The sequence below is a fragment of the Cygnus atratus genome, chromosome 2, assembly GCF_013377495.2.
Source record: "Cygnus atratus isolate AKBS03 ecotype Queensland, Australia chromosome 2, CAtr_DNAZoo_HiC_assembly, whole genome shotgun sequence".
In the NCBI taxonomy this organism is placed as follows: domain Eukaryota; kingdom Metazoa; phylum Chordata; class Aves; order Anseriformes; family Anatidae; genus Cygnus; species Cygnus atratus.
The window spans coordinates 3,350,014-3,376,018 of NC_066363.1; the positions used below are offsets into that span (position 1 = coordinate 3,350,014).

The window sequence follows — 26,005 nt, forward strand, 5'->3', positions numbered from 1 at the left end:
TGTTTTCGCTTTTAGTTTCTCACTGCTCTAGCTTATCATTAATATGTAATAAACTACATTAATCTCCTTATGTTGAATCTGGTTTGCTCGTGACAATAATTGTTGAGTGATCTCCCTGTCCTTATCTTCACCCTTGATCTTAACCCTTGAGCCCTTTTCTTCGTATTTTCTCCCCCTTTCCGTTTGAGGAGGGGGAGCGAGAGAGCGGTTGTGGTGGAGCTCAGCTGCCCAGCTGAGTAAAACCACCACAGAAGGTGACCAGCTTCCTAACGAAGATCTAAAATATATAGAGAAATATCTACCAAGCAGTATAACTATTTTAGTGATGCTGGTAAACAGAGAGATGTTGCCTTTAAAGGTAGCACAAATGAAATCAAAATGAGGTCAAAATACACTGCACTGTAGGAAGTGGGCAAACAGCACCCTGCATAGATGAACGGAAAGATGGGTTTGGAATTAAACTGCATTACTGTTCTCCCCTCACCCCTCCCATCTCAAATACATAATTTTCCCCTAAAGCAGGTCATTTTATTTTCACCAGCAGAAAGATTCCAAAGCAGCAAAACTCAGCGGGGATGGAATCAGACTGTGAAACAAGCAAGATCTGCAGCAGCATGATGACATGCTTTGATGACTGGAAGATGTTAGAAGAACAGAAGAACTTTAATGGTTATTCAGTGCTCATGGTGCTAAGCAATGCTGCTATTACTTAGAAATAGCAACAACTTGATTATACTCAGATAATGTCCCCACGTAAAGATCTGTGAGTTCAGAGCTGTCACGTTCAATAACTTAGGTTTCTTTATACTGTTTTTATCCTGCTATTGTTGAGATGAATGTCCCATGAGAAGATATAGTTTGTGCTTAGTAACTGCCACAATGCCCGCAACAAGGAACGGGGATCACTCCTGATGCTTCTGGACTTTTTTATGTACATGGCACCATCAGAAGGAAGGAGGTAATCTGCTTTCCTATGCAATGTTCCCACTTCATCTTCTGCAGTGGCTGCTAATTGAAAAGGAAAATCCATTTGTCACCTAGGATGTACTGTAGTGCAGACTTCATCTTGAAGTACCAGTGCAAGAACTAAGCTAGAGGGCTTAAGTTTTACTTTCATCAACACCTTCCAGAAGAGCCTGGTAACACTGCTTCGTTTTTGACTTGGTGTCCAAGTGTTTTGGCTTTATGTGGCAAGGTTTTGGTAGTGGGGGGCTGTAGGGGTTCACCTCTGTGAGCAGAGCCCAGCAGTTGCCCCATGGCAGATCAGAGCTAGCTCCAACTGGCTCCAAAAGGGACCTGCTGCTGGCCAGAGCCGAGCCATGAGTGGTGCTGGTTGGGCCTCTGGGAGAGCAGAGTTAAGAGGAAAACCTGCTATGCTACAGCAGCTGGGAGAGAGGGGTGAGAAATGGGAGAGAAGCAGCCCTGCAGCCCCCAAGGTGAGGGCAGCAGGAGGGCAGGAGGTGCTCCAGGCACGCAGCACAATTCCCCTGCGGCCTGTGGAGAGGCCCCTGGTGGAGCAGGCTGTCCCCCTGCAGCCCGGGGGTCCCACAGCAGAGCAGGGGCAGAGAGTGACCGTGAAGGAGCAGCAGAGATGAAGCGTCAGGGACTGACCTCCATTCCCTGTTCCCCTGCGCAGCTTGGGTAGAAGAGGGTGGATGGGGGAAGGTGTTTTTGGTTTGCCTTTAGTGCTCACTGCTTTAGCCTGTTAGTAACAGGCAATAAATTACACTAACCTCCCTATGCTGAGCATTTTGCCTGTGATAGTAAGTGGTGAGGGAACTTCCTGACTTTATCTCAACCCATGAGCCATTTTCATCGTATTTTCTCCCCTGGTTCTGTTGAGGAGGGGGAGTGAGAGCAGTTGTGGTGGAGTTCTCCTGCCCAGCAGGGTGAAGCCACCACAGCAAGTGAGCTGGGCACCTCAGCTGCTCGTCAGAGATCCAGGGAGAACAGGGAGAACACTCAATGGCCAGTATAGACATTGTGTGTAGCATTTCTTTACTGAACTTAAAATGACAAAATAAGAAATAAATTAAATAAATAAATAAAGAAAGAAAGAATCAGTCCAATTCCATAAAGCTGACTAAGTTCTAGGACAAGAGGGAGTGGCCTCGAGTTGCACCAGGGGAGGTTCAGGTTGGACATGAGGAGACATTTCTGCTCAGAAAGAGCAGTCAGGCATTGGGACAGGTTTCCCAGGGAGGTGGTGGCGTCACCACCCCTGGGGGTGTTCAAGGAGAGGTTGGACGTGGTGCTTGGGGACATGGTTTAGTGGTGACATTGGTGGCAGGGGGGTGGTTGGACCAGACGATCTTGGAGGGCTTTTCCAACCCTAATGATTCTGTGATTCGATGATTCTATGAAGGTGTGCTTAGCTTCATTTCTCACTGCTCGCTGTGCAATCAACGTGCTTTCGTAACCGCTTTCCCCTCACATCTCTCCCCACGCTGAGGAGGGGCACTGCAGGGCCGCCAAGTCAACCCCCACAGGCTGCGAGCCCGCCCCCCCTGAGCCCCGGTCCTCCCGCGCCCCCCCCCCCTCCGCGCGGCGCCCAGCGGCCTCCCCGCTCCCGTCGTGCCCCGCGCCGCGGCCGCTCTGGCCGCCGCCTCTGTGGGCGGAAAGGAGCGGGGCGGCCGGGGGAAGGTGAGCGGCGGCCGCGGGGCCCTGCTCCTCCTCCTCATCCTCCTCCTCTTCTTCATCCCCTGCTGGGCCCCGGGGAGGGGTTTTGAGGGTGCCCGCGGGAGTTGGGGAGCGTGAGGGGGCGATGGGGAGGGTATATGGGAGGGGCTGTGGTGTGGGTGTGGGGTTTGGGGGGGGCGCCGAGGGGGCCCTGAGGGGGTTTTGGGGGTGGGCGAGGGGGCTGTGGGGGGAAAGTGAGGTTTTTTGGGGGGGGGGGGGGGTGTGGTTCTGGGAGGGTAGAGGGGGAGGTGAGGGAGATCTGGGGTTTGGGGGGTTGCTTGGGAGGGAAGTGAGGTTTGGGGTTGTGGAGGGATGGATGTGAGGGGAGGGAGCTTGGGGCGCTGAGGAAGGCTTGAGGTGGGCTGGGGGGAGGTGTGGGTGGGGGAGGTTTGGGGGTGTGGGGGTACTTGAGGGGTGTGTGGGGGGGCTTGTCAGTATGGGAGGGTCCTGGTAGGGGGGTGGCTTTCAGGTGTGTGGGGTGCTGGAAGGGTGTGAGGAAGGATGCCTGGGGGGGCCCTGGGGGCCCCTAATGAGGGGGAGGAGATGAGCTGGACACACATAACGTGGTGAATGGAGTGGGGTGGGAAAGGGTCTGAAGGCTTGTGAGCTGCTGGAAGTACAGAGATGGGGTTTTGGGAGACTTGGAGTTGTTGAGGGCTGGGTGTGTATGTTCTGGGTGGGCACCAAGTGCGCTCGCTCCGAGGAAGGCCAGCGGTGTCCTGGGCCGCACAAGGCCAAGTGTCCCCAGCAGGACCCTTCCTCTCCTCTCAGCACCACTGGGTCTGCACCTGGAGCGCTGGCTCCAGCTCCTTGGGGATCTCCCAAAGGTGGACGTGGGGCTGGGCAGCAGCTCGGGGTGGCCCTGCTGGGGCGGGGGGAGCTGAACGTTGGGCTTTGAGCTCCGTGCGACACGCGGTATTTGTGATATTGATAGCCCTGTGTCTGAGCAAGAGGTTGGAGCTGGAAGGCTCTGAACTTCCCTTCGGTGATAACTACAAAGCCTGGGGGCTTCTTAGTGGCCTTTAGGCTCTTGATATTTACAAATGGCGTTTTAAAAGTTGCGATGCTGTGCTTTCAGGTGGTTACTTGTTCACTGCTGAATCTGGAGAAGTTTACTCTGAATGTGGTGCTCATTGCACTGCAGGCCTGTGATTTCAGGAAGCTGGACAGCACTGGTGTGAGCGGTGAGGGACAGAAGGGACGTAGAGAGAAATATGTACTGCAGTCTTAAAATATGAGAAATTTGACTGGATTTCAGTTTTGCCTCTATATATGTGAGAAAAGGAGAAAATCCACCTTGTGATCCTGAAAATTAGTAGTAAATGGCTTTCATACTCCCTTCTAAACCATTTCTCAGTTCCTTTTTTTTTTTTTTCCTATTGGGTGAGGCTCAAATCAACATGGAGCTGCAGCTCCTTTCGATGTTTCATGTTTGACTGAGAGAATTTGAATCCCTTTCACATTCTGTCATCACACCTCTAGCTGCCTGCGACTCCCTCTGAATCTGACCGGGCTGAGGAAAGGGGCGCTTGGTGCAATAGGTTACTACCACATATCGAGCCATCGAGTACAAAAACAACTTTTCAGACTGCTTCGGGAGCCTCTTGGGTTATGGTAACGTCCACTAAAGCTTTCTGTAGTAAGATCAGATCTTGACAAAACGGTTGCATGGTGTTAGGTTTGAACCTGGCCTGCGTGCTGCCCTTAGGGAAAGGGGAAATTCTGACCAGGGAGAGAGAATGAATGCTCGAGAGAGGAGCTGGTAGCGAGGTGTGCCCTGCTAGTGCTGTGCCATTCTGAGAAGGAAACTCCTCCTTTTGGTGGTTGGTTCAAATAACTTCTTAAAGAGCAGCGTTTTAAAAGCAATCCCTTCCCTCGCCTACTTAGGGGTTTGCATTTGCTCTCAGAGCCTTGCTTGCAAGCAGAGAAGTTGAGGCAGGAGTTGAGGGTTTGTAGAAGCGTGCTGCTTGCGAATTGGGTCCGATCTTCTCCGGAGGAGCTTGGGGAATGGTGCAGAAGCGTCAGCGGGCTGGCTCAGGCGGCCTTAATAACCCCTAGGCAGTCACTGGGGAGAGTTAGCTGCTCCGTGAGGATGGAGGGATGGAGGAACTGCGTTTCGGGTGACTTCGGTTAGATGCCTGCTGTGGCAGTAGCCTGAAGAGCCTTGGTTGTTGAGAGGCTGGTGAATACGTACTGCTTGGGGGAGTCTCATGCTAATCGTTTTTCTCCTGAAGTGTGGGGAGTGCAGGTGCTTCACGGAGTGAGAATAACGAGCCTTCAATCATAAATTACAACCTCTTCTTCTAAAGCTATCACATAAACGTTTTTTGCCAAGTTCCGGCTGCTCCGTGCCAGTAAAATCGCTGGGCTTGACAGGGGGTTACTAATTGGAATTAGCGGAAGTTTTGATGTGTAATTAATCAAAAGACACGAGGATGTTGTCAGAGTTCGGGACCTGAGTTCAAAGGCCTGCCACGTAAAGGCCGTTGCAGATACTTTGGGCAGCGAGTCACACGCAGACAGGGAGGCCAGAGGAGGAAAGGGTAGGTCAGGCTTCAAGAGCAGGATCAGATTTCCTTGGTTATGCTCATACCTTGCTCGGTCTGGTAAGTTGTGACAGCATTTTCTTCACGGAGAGGGCGGGCAAGCGTTGGGATGGGTTTAGTGGTGGGACTCGGTGATCTTGGAGGTCTTGGAGGTCTTCTCCAGCCCAGCTGATGCCACGATTCTGTGCGTTCCCTTACAGGCGGTGTGGCAAAACTGCTTGCGAGTAGTTAAATATTTGAGGTGTGTTAGCAACTGTTTTGTTGCCGTGGGCACAGAACACCTCCGGTGTGCGAGCAACAAGAGGCTGTGGTGAAAAAGAAATAAAAGGTGGTTGTGGTGCTGTGCCAGAGCAGGCGTGCTGGGGGAATTGGAGAGGAGAGGAGAGTTGGGCGAGTCTGAGTGGCAGCTGTTGGTGATGAGAAGACAGGTGAAGCAGCTGCATTAAATTATTTTTAGGTTTTGCTTTCTCCTGCGTCTCTCACCTCTTTCAGCTATATCTACGCTACACTTCAAATAAACCCCTGAATCGCTGAAAACCTCTTTTTTTTTTTTTTTTTAACGTTTGCACAGCTACCGCCCTACTCCCTTTTTGCTCTGTTGGGGAGCGGGGCGGTAGCTGTGCAAACACGCCCTGAGCCTGCGCAAACGGAGCTCGGCGAGAAGCAGATCGGTGAACGCGTCCCCGGGTGATTTGCCCTGGGGTTGTGCTCACCCGCTCGCAGACGTCTGGAGGTTTGAGTCACCGCATCACCTTGCTGTCTGCTGGGGCTGTGTGTGGCCCTCCTGTTCCGTGCATTTGCCTGTTTTCACCAAACTAAAAGGCACGTCCCACCGTTCTAATACGTGGCCCACGTGCGCTTACAGCTTGACTGTGTAAGCCTCCTTTCCTTAGACATCGAAGGTAAAAACACACGGATTTAAAGCCATAAATAAACACAGCCTTTTGGCATGAACACAGCCCTGGCAGGACGTTCTAGCGCCCTACTCTCCTAGGAAGGGGCACCGGCTCAGTCTGGCATTCGGTTTGGAAGTCTCCTGGTGGGGACTGATACCGGATCTCTCCCAGGAGAGCACAGAGCCCCTCTGAGGGGTGTGCTGATGCTCGATGAGAGCCTTTAGCCCTGAAGCACGAAGGTTTGTACACCCTGGGGAGTTGTGTGCCTTTCCATGCAGCTAACTGCAGGCGGTGATGTCCGTAGTGAGGGGCATACTTGTACATTTTTTATCTTAAACTCTTGTTAGTGGCACGGTGAGTTGAGTAATTTTGTAGGCTAGATATGTTAGAGCAAATGTCTTTGTTTTCTAAATATGTTTCCGTTTTCCTGGTCGTCTTCTGGTTGTTTGTGAAAGGTGAATGAGAACATTCGATAGATATATAAATAGATAAATAGCTTTAATTTGCTTTTTAAGGAAGGGACTCGTTATGCTTTCTGTCTGTTCCCCGGACGAGTGTTTGTTGCTTTAACGTGCTGGCTAACGCCAGCCACCTTTGACAAAGGGATTCTGGTCTAAAATTGCTAAGTTTTTGCAAGTTATGTGGAAATGATTCCCGTGGAGCAGAACTGACACCCTCTTGATGCACCTCGTGGTGAGAGCTCAGCTCCTGTTAGACATCCGACAAGCTCTACAGGCGAGGGAGATGATGAACGGCCGAACTGGAGGGGCCTTTGCTCTCTTACCTTCTTAGATAGCGAAACCACTTGACAGCGAGACACGTTTTAAACAAACTTGGAGCATTGGCAGTGATTTTTGGTACGGGGCTGCTTACAGCAACCCTCTATCAAAAGTTTGACTTCACAGTGGTTTGTTTTGTCTAATGCTTCGTTTATGTAGTTTGCCTGAAGCAGAGTAAATGCTGTTTTTTTTTTCCCCCCCCCCCCTCCACAGTTTGTGGTAATCACTGCCTGTCTGCTGAGTTGGAGCTGTTGTTTTACAGCGCTTTAAAGGCGGTGATTGGGGCAGCAGAAATACTTTGCATATCATTTCTTAGTAGGTGATCTGAGTGCATCTAGCAATCGATGTCTGGGTGAAGAAAATGAATCGTTTGTTTTCCTTGGGGCAAAATACTCCTTGGGTTACGTTCACCCACTGCAGGCAGGTTTTACATATTGGTGCAGCTGAGGGTCATTAGTGAGTTATCTAAACTGCTCATTATGGTTATCTTTCAGAGACGACTGGAGCTGTGTTAGTCCTCTAACATCTGGTGCTGACTACTCGTGGTATGTCCGAAGGACAGATCTCTTGTGTGATGTGAATGTACCAGGTAAATCCCCGTAATAACTTTTTTGTGGGAGATGGTGACCTGCTAAAGAGTAAGACGTCGAGAGAGAGCAACATTTATTCTATATTTAGCCATAATTGCTTCTGTAAAAAGAGCCTGATGGGCTATAGCCATTTTTTAAAAATCTATTTCTGTGTTACACTGGAAAATCGGGCCTGATCTGCAACGCTAATGCAACTGGAGACTTAACGAGGCTGCAGAGTGTCCGTGGGAGTGAGCTGCTTTCCATAAATACTTGTAGGAAGCTTACTCAGCATTTCTGGTACTAAGGTAAAGCAGAAGGAGGAAAAATAGTGAAATTTTTCAGACAGGTAGTTCCATGTCAGATCCCCAGCCTCACTTTTTTGTCTGAGAGAGGCAGCAGAGGGACGCAGCTCTGATCCTTGGGGCTGGTTTGTCTGCCTTGCAGTGGCAGCGGTGGTACACGGGGGGTTGGTCAGTAGCAGTGGTGAATAAGCTCTTACCTTGAGATGTTTTGGGCTTGTGTAGTGGCTGGTAAATAACTGCGGTGGCGTCCGTTAATGGATCCTTAACCTAATGCCACATTTCGTTTTCAGGTTGTCCTCATGAGTACTCCAGCGGAGAATGTCCATGATCTTCTTTGCCTGCGTGGTGCGGGTGAGGGACGGGCTTCCCCTCTCAGCCTCCACAGATTTTCATTTCGACCAGGACTTCCTGGAATGCAGGAGAAGATTAAAGGCGTTGTCCTCGATTCTGGCCCAGTATCCAAGTCGAGGCACGGCAAAAGGACGTGACCTTAGCATCCAGTAAGTCACTGCTTCTGTTGGTTGCTTTCTGCCTTGAATTCTTTAGGTGGTTGTTCTGGGGATTGGTACAACTTCAAGGATTAGGGGTACCCTACGGTGCCTAGCTCCCACAGGAAATCCTATCATAGATTTGTAAACCCTAGCCGTATTTTGAAACTTTTTTTTGTCAGCGCCAGAGCCTCACCGCCCCTGCTCAGTTTAGGTAAACATCCGTTAAGAATTGCTCATCTCAGTTGTTATTTTTTGTAGCAAATGCATTCAGCTCGATGGGCAATGCTTGTTAGTAGTGGCAATTGGAGTAGGTGGCACTTCTCCAAATATCTTCTGAGTCTGAGTGCCTAGGAATTAAATAGTTCTGCCTAAAAAGGAGCCTAAACACCTTTCTTCAGTGACAGTCAGATCGTCCTGATGCCTTCTCAGTGGGTGATCTGAAACCCCCAGGGCTCCTGCAGTTCTTATTCTGGCCTGCACAGAACTGCCCTGACTCCCTCTTGACAGTGGCCTGTAACTATATGGATGCTAAATCTCTGCTTTTATTTTCTGGAAAAGGATCTGCTAGTCTTTTTTAATAAGAAATTAAGGCTCCTTTCAGAGAGGAGCATTTTATTTCCTATTCAGTCCATTTTAGTTTTAAAAATGAGGTTTAGCTTGTGACTGCATTCCTGGTTAGCAAATGTAAGAGAACTTAGAGTGACCCTGAGCTAGAACTGTAAGTATCCGTTTTTGGGGGGAGTGATTGGAGAAATAAGATCTATAAACTTGCACCGAATGAATTGGGACAGCAGAGATTAGCATTTTAATTCCTTCTTCACATTGAACTTTCGCCCTCTAATAGTAATGTGTTCTGCTGCTTTTAATCTTTAGTCTCTACAAAAAGTAGTTACGTGTCTGGCTCTGAAATGAGGAGAGTGCAAAAAGATCCGTGGCAAAAAGGCTATAAATAATTGGCAAATGGGAAAAAGTAGTTTTACACAGGCATGGTGTTGATTCTCAGCTGCGAGCTGGGGACAAAGGGAATTTAGGGAACACGCAGACTAATTAGGCAGTCACGGAGCTCATCAGAGCCATAAATCCCAAGTACATAGTATAATGAATAAATAGAATTGTGATAAAATAGAAACCACAAATATTTCCCTGTGAGAGGGATGAAATACGGAACCATAGAGCCGCAGAACCATTTAGGTTGGAAAAGCCCTCTAAGATCATCTGGTCCAACCGTTAACCTAGCACTGCCACGTCCACCACTGAACCCTGTCCTTAAGCTCTACATCTGCACGTCTTTTGAACACCTCCTGGGATGGTGACTCAACCACTTCCCTGAGCAGCCTGTTCCGATGCCTAACAACCCTTTCAGTGAAGAAGCTTTTCCTAATATCCAACCTAAACCTCCCCTGGTGCAACTTAAGGCCATTTCCTCTTCTCTTGTCACCTGGTGCTTGGGAGAAGCAAGGTGAAACAGCAGAAGAGAGAAAATACAGAAAGTGTAACTGTTCAGCTTCAGAATGTAGTCTTTATACTGAAATACTGCTAACAAATTGCTAGCCTGTAAGAAAAGATTTCCTCATTCTTTAAAGGTAATTATGAGCGTGTGATTGTGGTGGGGGTTGCGGAGGTTTAGCTCTACACTGTGAGCTAGGTTCCCTGACTTACTTAGTGAAGTCTAGACTGGAGCGAGTGCTCTCATCCTTAAGTACACCCCTATAGTTCGGTCTGATGAAACCCGTTAAGTTTCCTAGTAGGTTTTGGGGCATCTGTGGGCAAAAACCTCTGTATAAATACGGCTTTCTTGTTAGAGGGACCCTTTCAGATGAGAATTTTTATTATGCTGTCTCTGATGCAAAATCATCTGACTTTGCTGTAGATGATGTGGCAGTAAAAGCGTCCTTGGTTTTGTGCAAGTTGACCCGTACCTCTTGCTGTTAATACAAAGTCATGGCGGTCGAGGGGCACGAGGAATACCTCTGCCTGCTTCCTGTGAAAAGCTGTCTTGTTCCTGCTCGTGGAACGCCACTGTGCTTTCTTTGCAAATCTCCTTCCCTCTGCTGTTTTCTGGCCCCCTCTTTTGTTATTAGCCTGATTTAAGGCCAGTCTGGGAAAGTAATGCCCTCGGTTTTACTGATGTTGCAATTTAAAACATATTGGTGTTTTGTTCTTCAGTATGCTCGGGCCTGCCGAAGGAGTTGTAGCGAGTGATGGATTGGCAGGGGCTGCAGGACCGACACATTTTTTTAGTCTGCTCTTCCAGTCAGTGCAGTCTGTACATTTTGTTTCGACAGAAAGCACAGTTTACTTCTCACGTTCAGCATGACCCTTCTACCTTTTTATGTCGATAATGCTTTTTTTCTTTTTACATATATTTCAGTTTCCTTTCTTCTGGGGATATTGCCTGCATGGCGATCTGTTCCAGCAATTACTCAACCATCATGGCGTTTTGCTTCCTGGAAGAGCTTCAGTGGGAATTTGCTGCTTCCTATGATACAACGAGCATCAGTTTAGCTTCCAGACCATATGCTTTTCTGGAATTTGGTTTGTAGCTCTGTTCTCTAATAAGAATTTCTTGTCTGATACTTTTTTGTTGAGTAATGTCTCCTGGCTAAAGCCTGATCGTAAAAATGACCCTGTGTGTTTGTGCCTTTGCCTGCTTGTGTAGGAGGAGGGGAGAATCTCGTAACTGCATTAAACTATTAGATTATTGTTCCTCCAGTTCCTGAGAGCCCCTGTAACAGATGAGCAAAACGTTGCGGTGGTTAATAAACAAGCGCAGAAGAAAAAGAAATCCACATCTCGAACAGTTTATAACTTAATTAAAAAGAAATCTGACAGGTGGAGACAGATGGGTACAAGGAAAAAGGGAAACAAAATAGATTATTAGGGACAGATTTACTTCTGGCACGACTTAGATTCACATAGTACTTCATAATCATGCCTAGTGTTTCTTTTTTAACCTGATATAAATGTTGTTTTTTTTTTTTTTTGCTAAGCAGCAGATGCTCTGCTGAACCTCACACCTCTGAAAAACATGTTTCCCTTGCAGCGAGAAACTCTATTTTGGGAAAGGATAAGAGACCGGAGTAGGTTAGCAAATTTCTACCCAGATTTCTGTAATATCGTTAAGCCCGTGCTTAAAAGATTGAGAAATCCCCAAGGAAAGCGCATTATACAGCCATCTTATGTTTGGGGGGTTTGTTTTCTGGGTACATTCCAGGTGTAATTTTATGCTGAGATCCAAATTATTCCTTTTTTTTAACTCGGTTAAGAATTTTTAGCCTCTTTTAATTCCATAATGCTCCTTTTAAAAGAAAATGCATTTTTCTCATTTTTAACGTCGTACTGTATTTTATTACTGAGTCTACCTAATGCTGCATGATTTTCTTGTGTTTGGATCTAAGATGCACTTGATATGTCAGATCTTAACCTTTTGCCTGGTAGTTACAGCTCATTATAGCAAGCTAACTTGAAGTAAAATATAGGATTTTTCTGTGATGAATGCTTATGGCTCCGTGTATTCTAGCACAACATCCAGGTCCTGTGTGGTCTCTAAACTCACACTTGAGCTATTCCATATGTATCATAACCAGCAGTAGCTGTGGTCAATCTATGCAAGTCTTCTAGCATAGCAGTATTTTAAGGAGCTGGATTTTAATTACAGGATGTCTTAGCAGAATTAATGTTAACTGAATTTTATTTGCCAAAGCATTTGAAATTTGCCCATGTCTTTGCACAGTTAAATAGGAAGCAGCAGTATCCACGGCTTGGTCCTTCAGCTCTGGGTGTGTGGGCAGTTCTTCCTCAGACACATTCTCAGCTTTGTCTCAGTGCTGTGGTAACTCCTGTCAAACCTGCAGCCACATTTGTGAAAAGGGACTTGCTTATGAGTGGTTTTAAATGTAAAGTGTGAGTGATGGTGCAGGTTTATCTGTACCTAAATCTGTGGCTCACAATTTGGAGGAGTCACTGCAATTGCCTCTGCCACTCAGAATTGTTTCACAACGCAAATACGGGTTGAATTAGTTTCTCTGTGCTGAAAAATCCCTAATCCTTGGCATTATTAAAACATGAAATGGATTTGCTTCATTCAGGCCTCATGGAGTTCATGGGTAATTTAAAATATGTTACATCTACCCTAAATATGAAAGTTTGTTTTCAGTCTACTAGCAGGCAGGATGTTGCGATGGGTTATTTAGAGCATCCTGAAGGGATTAAGTGTGATATAAAATCCCTAGGGAAGGTACTTTTGTTTGCTAACCCACAGTGAACTTTTACACCTGGAACTAGTAAGAAAAGAAATGAGGGAAGTAATTAAAAAAAAAATCCAAAAAGAAAAGAATGGAGTGATTTGATGAATAGTGACCTAAAATTCTGCAGAGCTAATTGAAGTGTGTTTTTGTAACGTTTCAGATAACGTCATTCAGAAAGTGAAATGGCATTTTAACTGTGCGAGCGGCTCTCAAGCGAAGGTCAACTGGGAGAAGGTTGAGGAGGAGCTGAAGTTCCAGCCCCCGGTTGAGCTGAAGCTGGAGGACGCGGAGCTGATGAACGGGATGGCTAACGGTGGGCACGCAGAAGTTCATGTGGAGGTTGGTAAGTTGCACAGGTGACAGTAGACTTCCTGAACCTAACTGCAAAGGACAGCAAAGCATATATGAAAGCATATAGCAGCAGTTGCTCCTTGTGCACTGAGAAATAGGGGTGATGTGAACGAAACCTGGGAGAAAAGACTGCCTTTCTTGCCTTTCTGCCATATCGAAGAGCGTGTGGGCTTTGGATTGTAGCAGGTATACGTTAAGTATTCAGGGCAGTGCTTTTTTTTCCCCAGTTTTAGATAAGCTGCTCCACATGGGCAATCAGTTATAACCGGGCTTGGCATTTTGCACGTGAAAGTATCCTGCTTTTAAAGTTGCTGATTGTTAAATTTGATTTGGCAGAAGCAGCTCCAGTATTTCACCGGCTGTTGCAGACTCAGATAGAAGATATGTAATTACAGACTCGTTGAGTTACTTCAGCCCCGAGGAAAGAAAAGATCAGAAGAATGTGTTTGAGCTGAGGGCAGAACTCTCGGACTATCCATCTTGGGTTTTCTCCCACCTGCACTTTCTGCTTTTACCCCGTTCTTTAAAATGTAGTGCCTTTGACTAAAATTCTGGAAGATGATATGTCTGTACAAACAATGCATAGAGGCTTGGCCAGGGAACTTTCTCTAACAAAAGCTGACATTTTTAAACACTTAAAACACTTTAAACGCTTTCAAAAGTGTTACCCTCTACCTAATTTTCTCTGAAGTTGGTGTCTTCTTGTTTGTGTTTCAGTTGCGTAGTCAAAGTCCTGCCTACTTCCTTTGCAAAATAAAATGATTTTAATCCTATCAGCATTGCAGTTGAAATGCAGCTGGGGTACTTTCTTGGTTGTATTTCTTCTTTTGTTGCTCTTGGCTTATGAAGCATTAACAAAATTAAATTCTATTTGCTTGGTCTTAATGTTTCTGATAGATGAGCTGGAATCTAATTTGACAAAGGTATTTTAAGGTAAAATGAAAAGGATCAGTGACCAGGAAGAATTAAAAATAGAAAAGAAAACGTTTGATTTACAAGTCAGATTTGTAAGTGTGCCTCCAAACCGTGCTTGGAGGCTAAATATTTTCATGGTGTGGCAGGGCTTAGAAATTCTTTGCACTAGTGTGAACAGTTTCAGCGCCAGTGAACATTTGCTAGCTAGTCTGTGTCTACAGATCAGAAATATGTTTTCAGTTTGCCTCATCTTCCTAATTGCTTTCTTTTATTTTCCATCTGGCTTGTGTTTCTGGCTTTTTTTTCCCCTCTCTGTTCTAACCCAAATACTCATACAAATTGTTCCATCTTTATAAACGGCTGTGTTTATGGTCATCTGTTTCCGTCAGCTTTCCTGGTTTATTCTTCTCTCCTCTCATCACCACCGAGCTGCTGAATCCCACTTAGCTGCTCTAAGTTTAGCCGTGTGCACAGTGTCTGTTGCCTTGTTAATGTTATTTATATTGCAGCTCTGCAATACAGGAGTCTTACTGAGCATATGCTGAAGTGCTTGCAGGAGAGCAGAATTTAATCACGTCTGCATTCTGTGCTGACAAGAAATCCTGGACTGATCAAAACATCAGTCTCCTCACGTGGCTGTAACCCGCTCCGGTCTGTTCAGCTGTGCAATCACATCCCCTGCCTCTTCCTCATTGTAGTGTGAAAGGAGTCTGAAAATCCAGGCTAGTTTTGTCCTCGTCAGTGTATATATAGAAACAAGACTTTTTTCCTTTTTTTTCATTCTCTCTTCCTTTTATTACTCCATTTGTTAACTAAATCCAGCCCAATTCTTCCTAGAAAGACACTAACACTGTATCCTTGATTAATGTCTGCACAGCCTCAGCCTTTGTTGCAAAAGCTTAACCTTGTGCCTCAATCTAGGCTAGCTGGTGAAGCTTTGGAAGGCAGTGGGGTGTGTATGTAAAAGAAAAGTGAAATGGAAGTAGCTTTCTGCGCAGAGGGAGAGTTTTCTCATCAGAACTGGCTGTAAGAAGTGGAAGAACAACTTGTACTATTTGTCTAGGAAGCACGCTATTAAGTTATGCAGCATTGTGCTCCCCTTGATGAATGTTCTTAGTCTTTTGTAGGCACACGGGGAGCACTTCAGAGTCCTTTTCAAGATGTTTTTTGAAGATTTGGTAACCTCTTCTTACATCTCTGTTTTTCAGTTGCTTGTATTTTATTTTTAAAGTGCTTGAATCTGATTTCATCTTTTCACTCCCGGTGCTGTCTTTATCTGGAGCTTTGTGTATGTGAGTCATTGTCAAACCCTTGAAGAGACAGAATGGAGTATGGCACTGGCACTGATGTCAGCCAGTTAAATAGCCAGAGGCTTCTGCTCAGAAAATCTTTTATAAATTTCCTCATCTTCGTTGTTCAAGTGTGTTTTCACAGATTTGTTCTATACCTGTTGAAGCCTGCAGATACATTTTTCCTGGGTACTAGCTAATCCACGGTGCCCAGAATACCTCTGCACGGTTCTTGTACTCTGAAGTGCCTGACTTTTCTGTTGAACAGTCAGATCAGTTTGAATCCCAGTTAGCATTTAATTGTGTGTGTGTGTGCAAAACTGTGTTATCCTGGACTAACAGAGCTTATGGTCTCTCGTTCTCTTATTTAATGTAATAAGCAATTCCTGTATTAAAGTGTTTTTATGAAAACGTGATTGAATCTGCACACAGAATTGTAATAATCTTGTCCTAGCAGTACCCGTTTCTCTTGCTCTGTGCAATTGCAGTTTGTGGATTAAACCTCAGAAAGATCCAGCAGAAACAAAGCTCCACAGCAAGCAATTTAAAGATCAGTTTTCACACACTGTGAGCCCTGAGCAACTAGATACTGTAATCTCCCCTGCATCTGTGATAGCAATTCTTTTTATCCTAGTGGGCAAAAATGTCACTTTTAAATAATATTTCATGCTTTTGTCTTCAGCCTGCAGAAGCAATACATTCCCCCTTGTTCTTCACTGGGGTCTGGAAGCTCTTGATGCGTGTAGTTTGCAGGATCCTGTACAGTGAACGGCACTTGTACTTGTTGATTTCTTTTTGTTTGAGAGACGCAGCCTGCCTCTAAAGCAAATCTTAGCAATTCAGGAAGAAGAAATGGCAGTCTTCATCAGGAAATTTCCATGAGAGAGAAGTAGATAGCTGCAACATTATTTAATTTATCAAAAATAATAGGAAACTGAATGCCGCAGTCAGTATAAAAACAAACATGTTGGTACAGCTTCTGTTCAGTGTGTTGCTTGGATTTTAAATTTCCCTGTATAGCAGAAAAGTAAAGTTGCCTTTAAATGATCGGGTTTCTTGCACCATTTATTTACATGAAAATGTGTGTATGTGTGTGACAATAATACACAGTAATACTAAATAATGTGACATATTGCAAATGAGATTAATACAGTTCCCTTTGCAGCAGCTTTCGGGATGAAATTATGGAGGTATGAATGCGTGCCAGAGAAATTAATTACACAGACATTTATAAAAGAGGATTTATATCCCTATAGTAATTTGGCACCAAGCTTTTTCACATCCATCTATCAAAATCTCTCTTAAAGGAGGAGACACAAGTGTTTTCCTTTTTAAGCCATGCAGTAGTGCAGCGCTCAAGCAGGTACGGGTATTTCACCTCGCACTGAAGCAAAACCAGAGTTGATCTCTGTCTTGCATAATTTATCTCCTGGTCAAGAGCTTGCTACAGCTGGTCAGGGCACGGAACATCTTGAGACTGGGGAGACCTCGTGAGGGCTCATCCATTCTGTCCCGTATCTTCTGGATGTTGGCGCAGGAGAGGACCTGGATTTGATGCCTGAGGTGCAAATTGCCCTTATTATTGGTAGGCTGAAAGTGTTCTATTTGTGGTGAGCCACGGATAGAATATGGCAAGAAATAAATGTAGGTGAGGATCGAGGTGCAGTATCTATTGTTGCGCTAGCTAGTGTAGCTAGGTTGAAAAACAGGCGAGCTTTTGGACAACCCAACCCTTAATTAGAAGTGGCAAATTCCAAAGTTAAATACAAAGCAATAATAATTGTTTTGACCTTAGGTATGTATCAGTTAGGTTGTCCTGAAGAAACGGTGTGTGGGTGTTTGAGCAAGTGCTAGTAGTGGAGGAGGTGAGACGGGTAGTTCCCTACCTCTGAGATGTGGGCAGAAAGGGGATGAAAGAAACTGTAGCGGGCTGTAAAATGTGTCTCAAAGGCCAAAAACTTCAGAATCCAGTCCGTAGGCCCCAGTTTTGATTGTGATTTGTCAGTCTCCCTTGAAGACTGGCACTGACGAGACCAGGTGGTGTCATCTTGAGAACCGCCCCAATAAATATTCCTGCAGCAGGGCATCTAAGTCCTTGGTTTGAACAGTTTCATATTACATTCTGGCAACGGCTTAATTAGGGCACCAAGTGTGGTATGGAAATGGTGCAGGTGAAACTGAATTTCCCAGTGCTAAATCCTCAAACTGTCCGTGGAGAGAAATGCGTGGCTACCAGTTGAGGAAGAAACAAATTGGTCTCTTGCTCTTACGTGTGCCAAAAATCTAAGGTTTTTACCATCCCTTTGAGTGCTTAAAGCCTTTGATTTTTCTACTGACCCGTGAAAAATGGTCAGTTATGTTAATCTACTGTAATAAACAGTTGAAAAATACCTATATGCAGCACAAAAGAAGAAATCAATGCTAAATAGTTCAAGAACAAATTCTATTACTTAACCTGTTTAAAAGGTACTCCAGAGCTGTTGTATATTTTTAGATGTCCAAGAAATTGAGCAGTGTAATGCAACGACAAATGTGTTTGTATTCATAATTGGTCTTCTCTGGAGCAAGCATGAAAGGTTTGGAAAATCCAGATAAGCTGATTTGAGTTGCTTTATGTTGAAATGTTCCAAGTAGTAGTGCTGACTTTCACTAACGGCTCTCTTTTCATTCTCTTTTTTTGTTCTTTTTATTTTTTTATTTAAGTCCCTACTTACAGAATGCAACGTGTGACTCCCCTGGGGATCCTGTCCCTTGTTCTGAACATCATGTGTGGGGCTTTGAATCTCATTCGAGGAGTTCACCTAGCAGAGCATTCATTTCAGGTAATCCTGGTTGGGTTGAAACCTGAAAATGGTATGAAGGAAGAGAGTTGTTGCTGTAGCCAGATCAGGGGTGGCTTTTCTGCTTCATAGCAGACCGTACGTCTCTCCACAAAAAGCTTTTGTTTGTCCAGGAATTGTACAGTTCTGATTGCTCACCTGCTAGAACCCATGTGTTTTGTTGTATATTCCAGCATATTGCATTTTACTTCTTCCTGGTGACACTGAAATTTGGAGAAATACTTTACTCTTGCTAGGCTGGCTGGATATATTATTATTATTATTTTCTTTCTTGTATTTTGTTCTAAATGCTTCTGTGTAATTTTCGTTAAATACGTAACTGCAAACAACTTTAAAAAGGGGAAAAAAGTGTCCTGATCTTGCAGGGTCTCACAGTTTTATTTATCTGGTTATAATAATAATTATTTAGTTATTTATTGTCACCTAAGCCTCAGTTCTTGGTATCTTGTTGAATGGTATTGATCTTGCTGCTGTTTGATACTGTTCCAGTCACTTAACATAAACTAGGATGAAGGGTACTTGATGAAGTATAGTATTCCAAAATATCAAGTAGTACTTGCTAAAAAAAAAAAAAAATAGTTGATGTAATTCCTTGTTTGTTGTTTTATCCAAACAGGAGGACCATGAAGTAATTGGAAATGTGATAGCTTTTTTTCTACCTTTTCTAGCCTGTGTTTTTCAGGTACGTTAACTTAATGCTTTCTGAGTTTTGATATTATGAGTTACAATACAGAACCATTTTCAGCTAAGCAAAGGAACAACTTGTTTTTTAGCATCCGATCTAGTCGATTCCACAGAAGTGCTCCAGTGAAGTGGCACAAATATAATTAAGAGCACAAATTGACCTTGTCCAATTGGAGTTGCAGCCTTTTTCAGTGTTTCCATGCTGTGGCATGCCAAATGGAGCTGAGTGTGATAAATAAGTGCTGGCCCAAAGATGCCTTTCTTCCCAAAGTGATTGACATGTTGTCTTTCTGACCTAGTGATGGGCTTTTGTAGCATACCCACCGTGAAAGACAAAGCACGTATAGAATAACACCACCACTGAAAGTCTTGTAATTTACGTGAAAAGTTATTTTTAAGTCAAATATTTGATATTTTTAGTCAAAATTTTTGAGACAAATACAGTTCCCAACTTCCTTAGATTGTCTTTTTTCTAATGGATTATTTTCTCTGACCTCCTTACGCAGAAGAGTTTGAACGAGGAAAATAATGTATGCTCCAAACAGGTTCTTTCTGAAAGGTTTCTTAAATGCCTAAAACAGTGGTCCACAACCTTGAGGTTTCAGGGAAATACGTTGTTTGCAAAATCTTCCGTTTTTTGCCTGTTGTCACAGGAAGCTGCTATAGTTAGGATGCTAATTGACGAAGTATAATACAATGTGTTTTAGTGCTGTTGCCTTTGGCCAACCAAATTTGGGGATAGCTATCTGAAGGCTTCTCTTTATCTGTAATATTTAAAACTTGCAACGATGCTATTTGTCGTATCGTAATAGACAATTGAGTGTCTTTCAGCCTTCTTACACCTCGGCTTATGGCAGAGCTTTAAAATGGAGATAAAAATCAGGATCTGAAAACTGAATGCAGGTCGGTCGTCACACAGAAAGGCTCTGTCCTGCTTTATTCCAGTTAGCACCTGAAGCTAAAGAAGCTTAAAAAAAAAAAAGTGTTCTTTCTTATCCTTTTGATCTGTAGCAGTCATCTCCACAAAATGCTTGAGCATAAATTGAGCTCAAATGTGAAGTGCTTTCTACTTCATGGTATCTACTTGTGTCATCGGCACAGTTGGAAGCTGTGACCTTAAGTGAGAAAGCCTGATCTGTTACTGCCTGACTTAGAAAAAGTAGCTCTTGTGCCAGCAATTTGTGAAGTTTTTAGTTCTCTCCTGTAAGGCTTGTTGCTCTTCACACTTGCTTAGTAAGTGGGTTCCAGCTGGTTTCGAGTTTAAAAATACAAAAAGCCCCAAAACACCTCTGAGCCCCATGTTAGCAGAAATGATGCTCTTGCTGCCAAGTCAAGTCTAGAGAACGAAGTCCTTTACTTACCCCAAGAGCAAATCCAGCAGCAGCAGTTTGGGGTTTGCTTGTTTCCTGCCTCTGAGCCTTTGCCTTGCAAGAATCACAGGTGGGTTTTGAAAACTGGCTCAAACTTTAGACTCCTTTTTGTCCAGGCTGAGGTGGGCAGGAGGGACTCCGAGTGTGCTGACAGGCTTCGTTTCCTGCCTACACTTAGCCAGCAGGTTCTGGACTGAGGCTGCTGTTCTCAGAGGACCTTTCAGTATGGGAGTAGGAGGAAAGCTTTGAGCTTCTCAGTGGTCACAGCAGTGGTAGGCACGTCTGAGAGGCATGGATGTGCCAGCAGTCCCCAGCTTGCCTGTATATATGTATAACTCGTCTTGTATATATGTACTTTAATGCTAATGATTTCTCTCTGGTCCTTTTGTAGTGTTACTTGTACCTATTCTACAGCTCGACGAGGAAAGTGAAGACATTTATACTCTTTTTCTCTGTCTGTTTATGCAACGTTTACTTGTACGGATTACGGAACGTCTGGCAAATAGCCTTTCACATAGGAGTGGCATCTCTGTCTTCCTACCAGATACTGACAAGGCAACTCATGGAGAAACAGCCTGACTATGGAGTATGAAAAAGACTTTGGGTTTGCTATTCTGTTTTTACAGCTCATTTTTTTGTATTAAAACGGGCAAAAATAGCTTGGAGTATTTTTAAAGATTTGTGACAGTGGTTATTGCGAGGAGGGTGTCTCAAAGCAACCTGAAACGAAGTAGGATCCTGTAGTAATGTCAAACACACAGTGAAGAATTTGGCTGTATTCAACATGGCATGTGGTGATTGTGCATGGTAGATTTTGTTAGGTGTCGTCAGCGGATGGAGGTTCACCTTAAAACAGGCTCTTACTCCTTGACTGCTACCACCTAGGCAGCATTTTGCCATTTGTCTTACTGGCTCTGTAACAGTTTGGCAGGTCGATGTCTTGGCGTGGAAATGCTTCTGAAAAGACTAAAATTGTATTGTAAAGTGGTGGGTAACACTTCTGGCTGTAGACTCTTGGTAAGTGTAAGTAAAGGAGTAGTTTGCCGTAGTTAGGTGAGTTCATTATCAATGGGAAAAAAAATGTTAGGATGAGGTTCAGGATATTTTTTCTGGGTTTTCAATGAAAGGAAAAGGCTGTGGCTGCTTTAAAAACCGTACAGGTTTTAAATATTTCCTGGCTATACAGCGCATTTTAGTTAAGTACGTGCTTGTTGGTTAATTACAAATATGCTTGGGGCAGCATAAAATAAACCAAGGGGATATTAGTGACCTTTCAGCTCAGGTGGCCTTTATTTCCCCGGTTAAGGTCACTGTTACTGTAAGGGCAGTTCCGTGTTTGCTTGGTCTGTACAGATAATAAATCTCCCAAGCCTACTTACGACAGGCCACTGACTCCTTCACCTTTAGAAAAACGAATAGCAGGTGAGTGGAAAGCCACCTCCAGTAATGGAGAGCAAGAGCAGGTTCTCTTTATTATATAAAACACCTTTAGTTAATGGTGTTGAGTTCTTACCCTAAGAAGAATTTATGAGTGTGCACTTTTGAATATGGTACTTAGGAGCTGAGTTTCTTAACCTCTGCTGCACTGGGTATTCTTGTAAGTGATATACCGAGGTGCATATGGGCATTTTAGCACGTATACGAATACTTCAGGCTGCCTGTGTTGAAAAAATGCATAGCATTTTGATGCAGCTGTCCCTGAAGGATTGTAAAGACTCAAACTGAGATGATGTAGGGAACTGTAGGTGTGTTATTGTCCCAGTAAGGTCCTAGATTTCTTTATTTTTTTATTTTTTCTGGTGACCCCATTTCCTTCACCAACAGTCTCTCACCAAAGACTTATTTTTCGCTTGCGTAGTCTCTACCTCTAGTGGTTGCAAAGAGCTTAACACGATGCAGAGTTCTTTCTGAGTTTGCAGAAATGCTTAACAAAATTATTTCCTTGCATCTCGGTACATTTTCCTGAAATCTCAAGATACAAATGTTGCAAGTTTCAGTGGACTGCTAGAGTAGAAACACGTGGCGCTGTACCTTGGAAGCACTTTTGGGATGCATCTGACAGCAACCTGCAGCCCGTTATAACCTGAACAGTTTCTAGGACATCCAGAGACTTGGTTCCAGAGCTTTTTCCAGTAATAAAATAGAGGCATTTCTCTTCCACCTCATGCTAGCTCACTTACTGTAACAATTATGCAGTGAGGTCCTTTAAACCGTGAGGAATAGCCTAGTGGAAGTGATGGAGGAATGTTTTAGCCAGCCAGTTATGAAAACAGCTAGAGCTCTGTGCCACAAGGTAATGCTATTCCGTTCTAGGGGAGTGGATTAAAATGGATTGCCTGTCATTCACTCTGGCACAAAACTGGCGGTAGGTGGATGAATGAAGCCAGGACTCGACCATTCTCGTTAAGGCACCCAGATGACCCCACAGATATGGGAGTTTGAGTGCTGTCGAGCTTTAAGTTTCCGTACAGTTCAGTCCCCGTTTTACTTGTCAAGGTTCTCTTTCTGTGTGATTGGAGGCTGCAGGAAATTAAGCCGTGACGTTGGGTTACAAGTAAGAAAAAACAAAACAACAAAACTAAATGCACAAACAACCCCCCTACAAAAAAATACTTAAAAACAACCTGAGAAGTCTCTTACTGGAAACTAACCCTTTGATAAGGATGCTGGGTTACCTGGGGTGTAATCAGCCCATGGCTTATCACGGGAATCTCATCCCCTGGAGAAAGGATGAGGCACTTTGTCCTACAAAAGCTGGAAAAAGGGACCGCAGCGGTGCCATCCAACTCCCCATCCCCACCCTTTCAGCCTCCTACAGATGAGAGAATCCTAAAGAGCTTTACTGGTTCTCCGCGGGCTTGCAGAAAGCCGGTCTGCCATAGCTTCAGGCACACAGAGCATTGACAGCAGGGGGCCAGTGAACCACGATGCGCTTTGTGTTCCTCAGCCTTTTATTTAGCTGATGGGAAGAAAGCGTAATGGTCCTGATGCTTCCCGAGCATCCGACTGCTTTATCCTAAAGCAAACACCTCTCTGTGCCAGGTGATGTGAGCAGCAGCTCCGCAATGCGAGCGGTACAGCAAGGTGTTTAAATAGCTCGTGTAATTAACATCATTGGAGTTGATAAAGATTAAAATCAGCTTTTGTTCAATGCTTTCTTTTTTCCTGAGAATGCTTTGTTCAACAAACTCCGTTGGTACAATTCTGCCTTCATGTAATTTTTTTGGCTTTGTGGATTAGGCAGAGGATGCAACGAGGTCTCTTCTGCTCACGGACAAAGCTCCGGTTTGCTGTTTGCTTCATCCCTTTGCAACCTTTTCTTTTCTGTAATATGTGCAACCTGTGCTAAGGAGTCGGTGTGGATTAATCTGCGTGCATTGGTATCTGTGCACTTTGTGGTTTTGGATTGTGATTGGGGAGCGAGGAAGAGCAAGCATTGTTTGAACCAGTTTTTATTTTGTGTTGTTATTTAGAATGGCTTCTGTATCTGTGGTATTTATACAATTAAACTTTTTGTCCAGTGAAACAGCAAGAGGAATAGAATAGCTTACATCGATCTCAGTGCTTTAAGATTTAATAAAAAAGAATGACTTGCAGTTTGAGTACATGAAATCTAACTCATAACGTGGGATTATGGTGGTGTTGAATCAAATCCCCAAACAGGAATCCATCCCTTTTTGTTCGACTTCAAACTGTTTAATGTAGTTTGACTTGTATCTCCTTAACTCTGTCAGTTTTCAAGGTAAGTCCCTTGGAAATTCTTTTCCTCACCCAGCAGCATAGCACAAGGAAATTGGCGAAGAATAAACTTCATTAATTTAAAAGATTCGCAGTGCATAGTCACTTTATGAAACTGTTTATTTTCTGTGTTTTTTTCTTCTCCCAAAGACCTGTTGAGTTTATAGAAGGTGGGCTGGTACCTTTTTAGACATTTTTGCACTGTATTAATAATTGAACCTGTGTAAATGTGTATAAAATCATTTTGCATGTATATGTATATATGTACATACCTAATAAATGGCTTTTTTTGTAATGGTTGCCTTCATTTATATCTTCATTTGTAGTTTGGAAATAGCTGGGTACACTGGACACAAGGTAGATGAACTATTTCATTTTCATATGCTTCATATGCATCAGTGTTTCATGTGGCAGTGTCCGAAATATTTCAAAAATAACTGACTGAGCCGCATAAAATGGCTATAAAAATGTATATAGAGACTTGCTTTTCCAGGCAGCAGACTATGATATAGTCTCTGTAGCTTCAGCAATCTTGCTTTTTACTTTGAGACCATGTTAGAGAGGCTTTTCCTGCAAAACTTGCATTTTGGAGCATTGAATTATGTGAAGTCTGATGTTACCTGTAGGTCCTTTTCCAGCTGCTTGGCAGAGGGAGGTGGGGATTTTGCAGATTGCTGTTAGATTTTTTTGTAGCCTAGTCAGTTAATTGAACTAGGCCTAGTAGGTATCCCTACCAATCGGTCCTTACCCCTTCCCTTGTGGACTTTACTTTTATTTTTCCCAGTTTCAGCCACCTTTGAAACACAACCTCATCAGGCTTTGCTGGAATGCACGACTGAGTCCAGCATCCCCACTGGACACGGCAGGGCCATTCCTCACAGAGGGACGAATGGCTTTTGGAATCTGCCTAATCAGACACCAAAGGATCTGATAAAGCTGGAAGAAATCAGGCTTGTGCACCAAATCCCAGAATCACAGAACCATTAAGGTTGGAAGGGACCTCCAAGCTCATCTGGTCCTGCCACCAATGTCACCACTAAACCATGTCCCCAAGCACCACGTCCAACCTCTCCTTGAACACCCCCAGGGACGGTGACACCACCACCTCCCTGGGCAACCCGTCCCAACGCCTGACTGCTCTTTCTGAGCAGAAATGTCTCCTCATTTCCAACCCGAACCTCCCCTGGCTTAAGGCACTGCAGTGTCAGCAGTGGGTTTGAGATGGTTGCGGTGCTGCAGCTCATCGCAGCGCTGACAAGAGGAAGGGAGAAGCCTGTGGCTGGCCCTGTAATGAGGGGGAGGCAGTGTGGCAGGGTGTGAAGACAGCAGGCGGTAATGAGCAAAACCAGGGGGGAGCCTTGTTCTTCTGAACTGCTTTCCCCTTTGAAATCTAGGAGTTTTTTTTTTCCCTGTACATAAACAGTTGCTCAAAGCATGCTTTTTTCTCGAGATGCCAGCAGAGAAGAACAGCAGCCTTACCCCCCCCCCTTTTTTTTTTCCTCTTAAGGTGAGGGGAGAAAGCAATTATAACTCCCTTTTTCTTTTGAAGATGCTGATAAAAAGAGGTGGGAGGATCAGAGGGTCCCTGTGCCAAAAAGGAAACAACTCCTCAGGTGATAGAAATGCACGGGTTTGTTTTAAACAAACTAACCCGACTTGTGCTGTGCGCTGCCTTTCAAAGGTGACCTAATTGCATGTAAAAACTGGCGAGTGGGCAAGGCAACCGCGGACAGAAGAAGCAGCTGAGCTCTGTCTTCGCACATGTTGCCTCCTCGGGGTGGCTGGCTCGGCTTGGCTGTTGTATGGCAGGGAGAAAAAGTGGTGTGAAGCCCCTCGCAGCGAGGTCAGGAGCTGCTGGGCAGGAGGTGAGGACAGCCGAGAGCCTCTGCCGGGTGCCGGCTGCCTCTAAAGCACATCTCGGTGTGGGCAGAGGAGCTCAGATGCTTTATTCCACAGCTGGTGGCTTTTGTAGGTTGTTTTGTAGGGTTGTCGGCAAATAAATGCCCGCTTGAGTCATTCGGAGAATATTTTTGGAAAGAAGCAGCATCCTGTTGAAAGGGAATGAAGGTGTGTTTGAGCTCCCTGGGGACGGGAATACTTAGTGCTCTTCCACCCCTGGTTTCTTTTCCAACAGGCTTAACAAAGAGATTTTAAAGTGTGACCGGTTCACTTGCTTACAGTGCTGTGTTTCCCCTCCAAAGCGTTGTTCTGGCAAAAATGAGGACCTTGGAGGGGCAATGAGTGGTATCCGTGTACGTGTGCCCTGATACAAGTGTCTAACGTCATTGGCTTGTGCTCTTCAGCCA

At 44.6% G+C, this 26,005-nt stretch overlaps 1 protein-coding gene across 1 annotated transcript; it reads left to right on the forward strand.

Annotated features, from left to right (window-relative positions):
• The first annotated feature begins 2,565 nt into the window (after positions 1-2,565).
• On the forward strand, positions 2,566-23,992 carry SEC22C (SEC22 homolog C, vesicle trafficking protein). The gene is made up of 8 exons (XM_035554405.2): positions 2,566-2,643; positions 7,395-7,489; positions 8,065-8,274; positions 10,637-10,800; positions 12,673-12,855; positions 17,771-17,889; positions 18,524-18,589; positions 20,353-23,992. The coding sequence occupies exons 3-8, from the start codon at positions 8,093-8,095 to the stop codon at positions 20,551-20,553; spliced, it is 915 nt and encodes a 304-aa protein (XP_035410298.1). The 5' UTR covers positions 2,566-2,643; positions 7,395-7,489; positions 8,065-8,092; the 3' UTR covers positions 20,554-23,992.
• Positions 23,993-26,005: the final 2,013 nt, after the last annotated feature.

Excerpts from the sequence above, each read along its gene's own strand:
- SEC22C (XM_035554405.2), top strand. The coding sequence starts at position 8,093 with ATGTCCATGATCTTCTTTGCCTGCGTGGTGCGGGTGAGGGACGGGCTT. Across the intron at positions 10,801-12,672 it reads ATATGCTTTTCTGGAATTTG|ATAACGTCATTCAGAAAGTG; the intron begins GTTTGTAGCTCT and ends GTAACGTTTCAG. Across the intron at positions 12,856-17,770 it reads AGAAGTTCATGTGGAGGTTG|TCCCTACTTACAGAATGCAA; the intron begins GTAAGTTGCACA and ends TTTTTATTTAAG.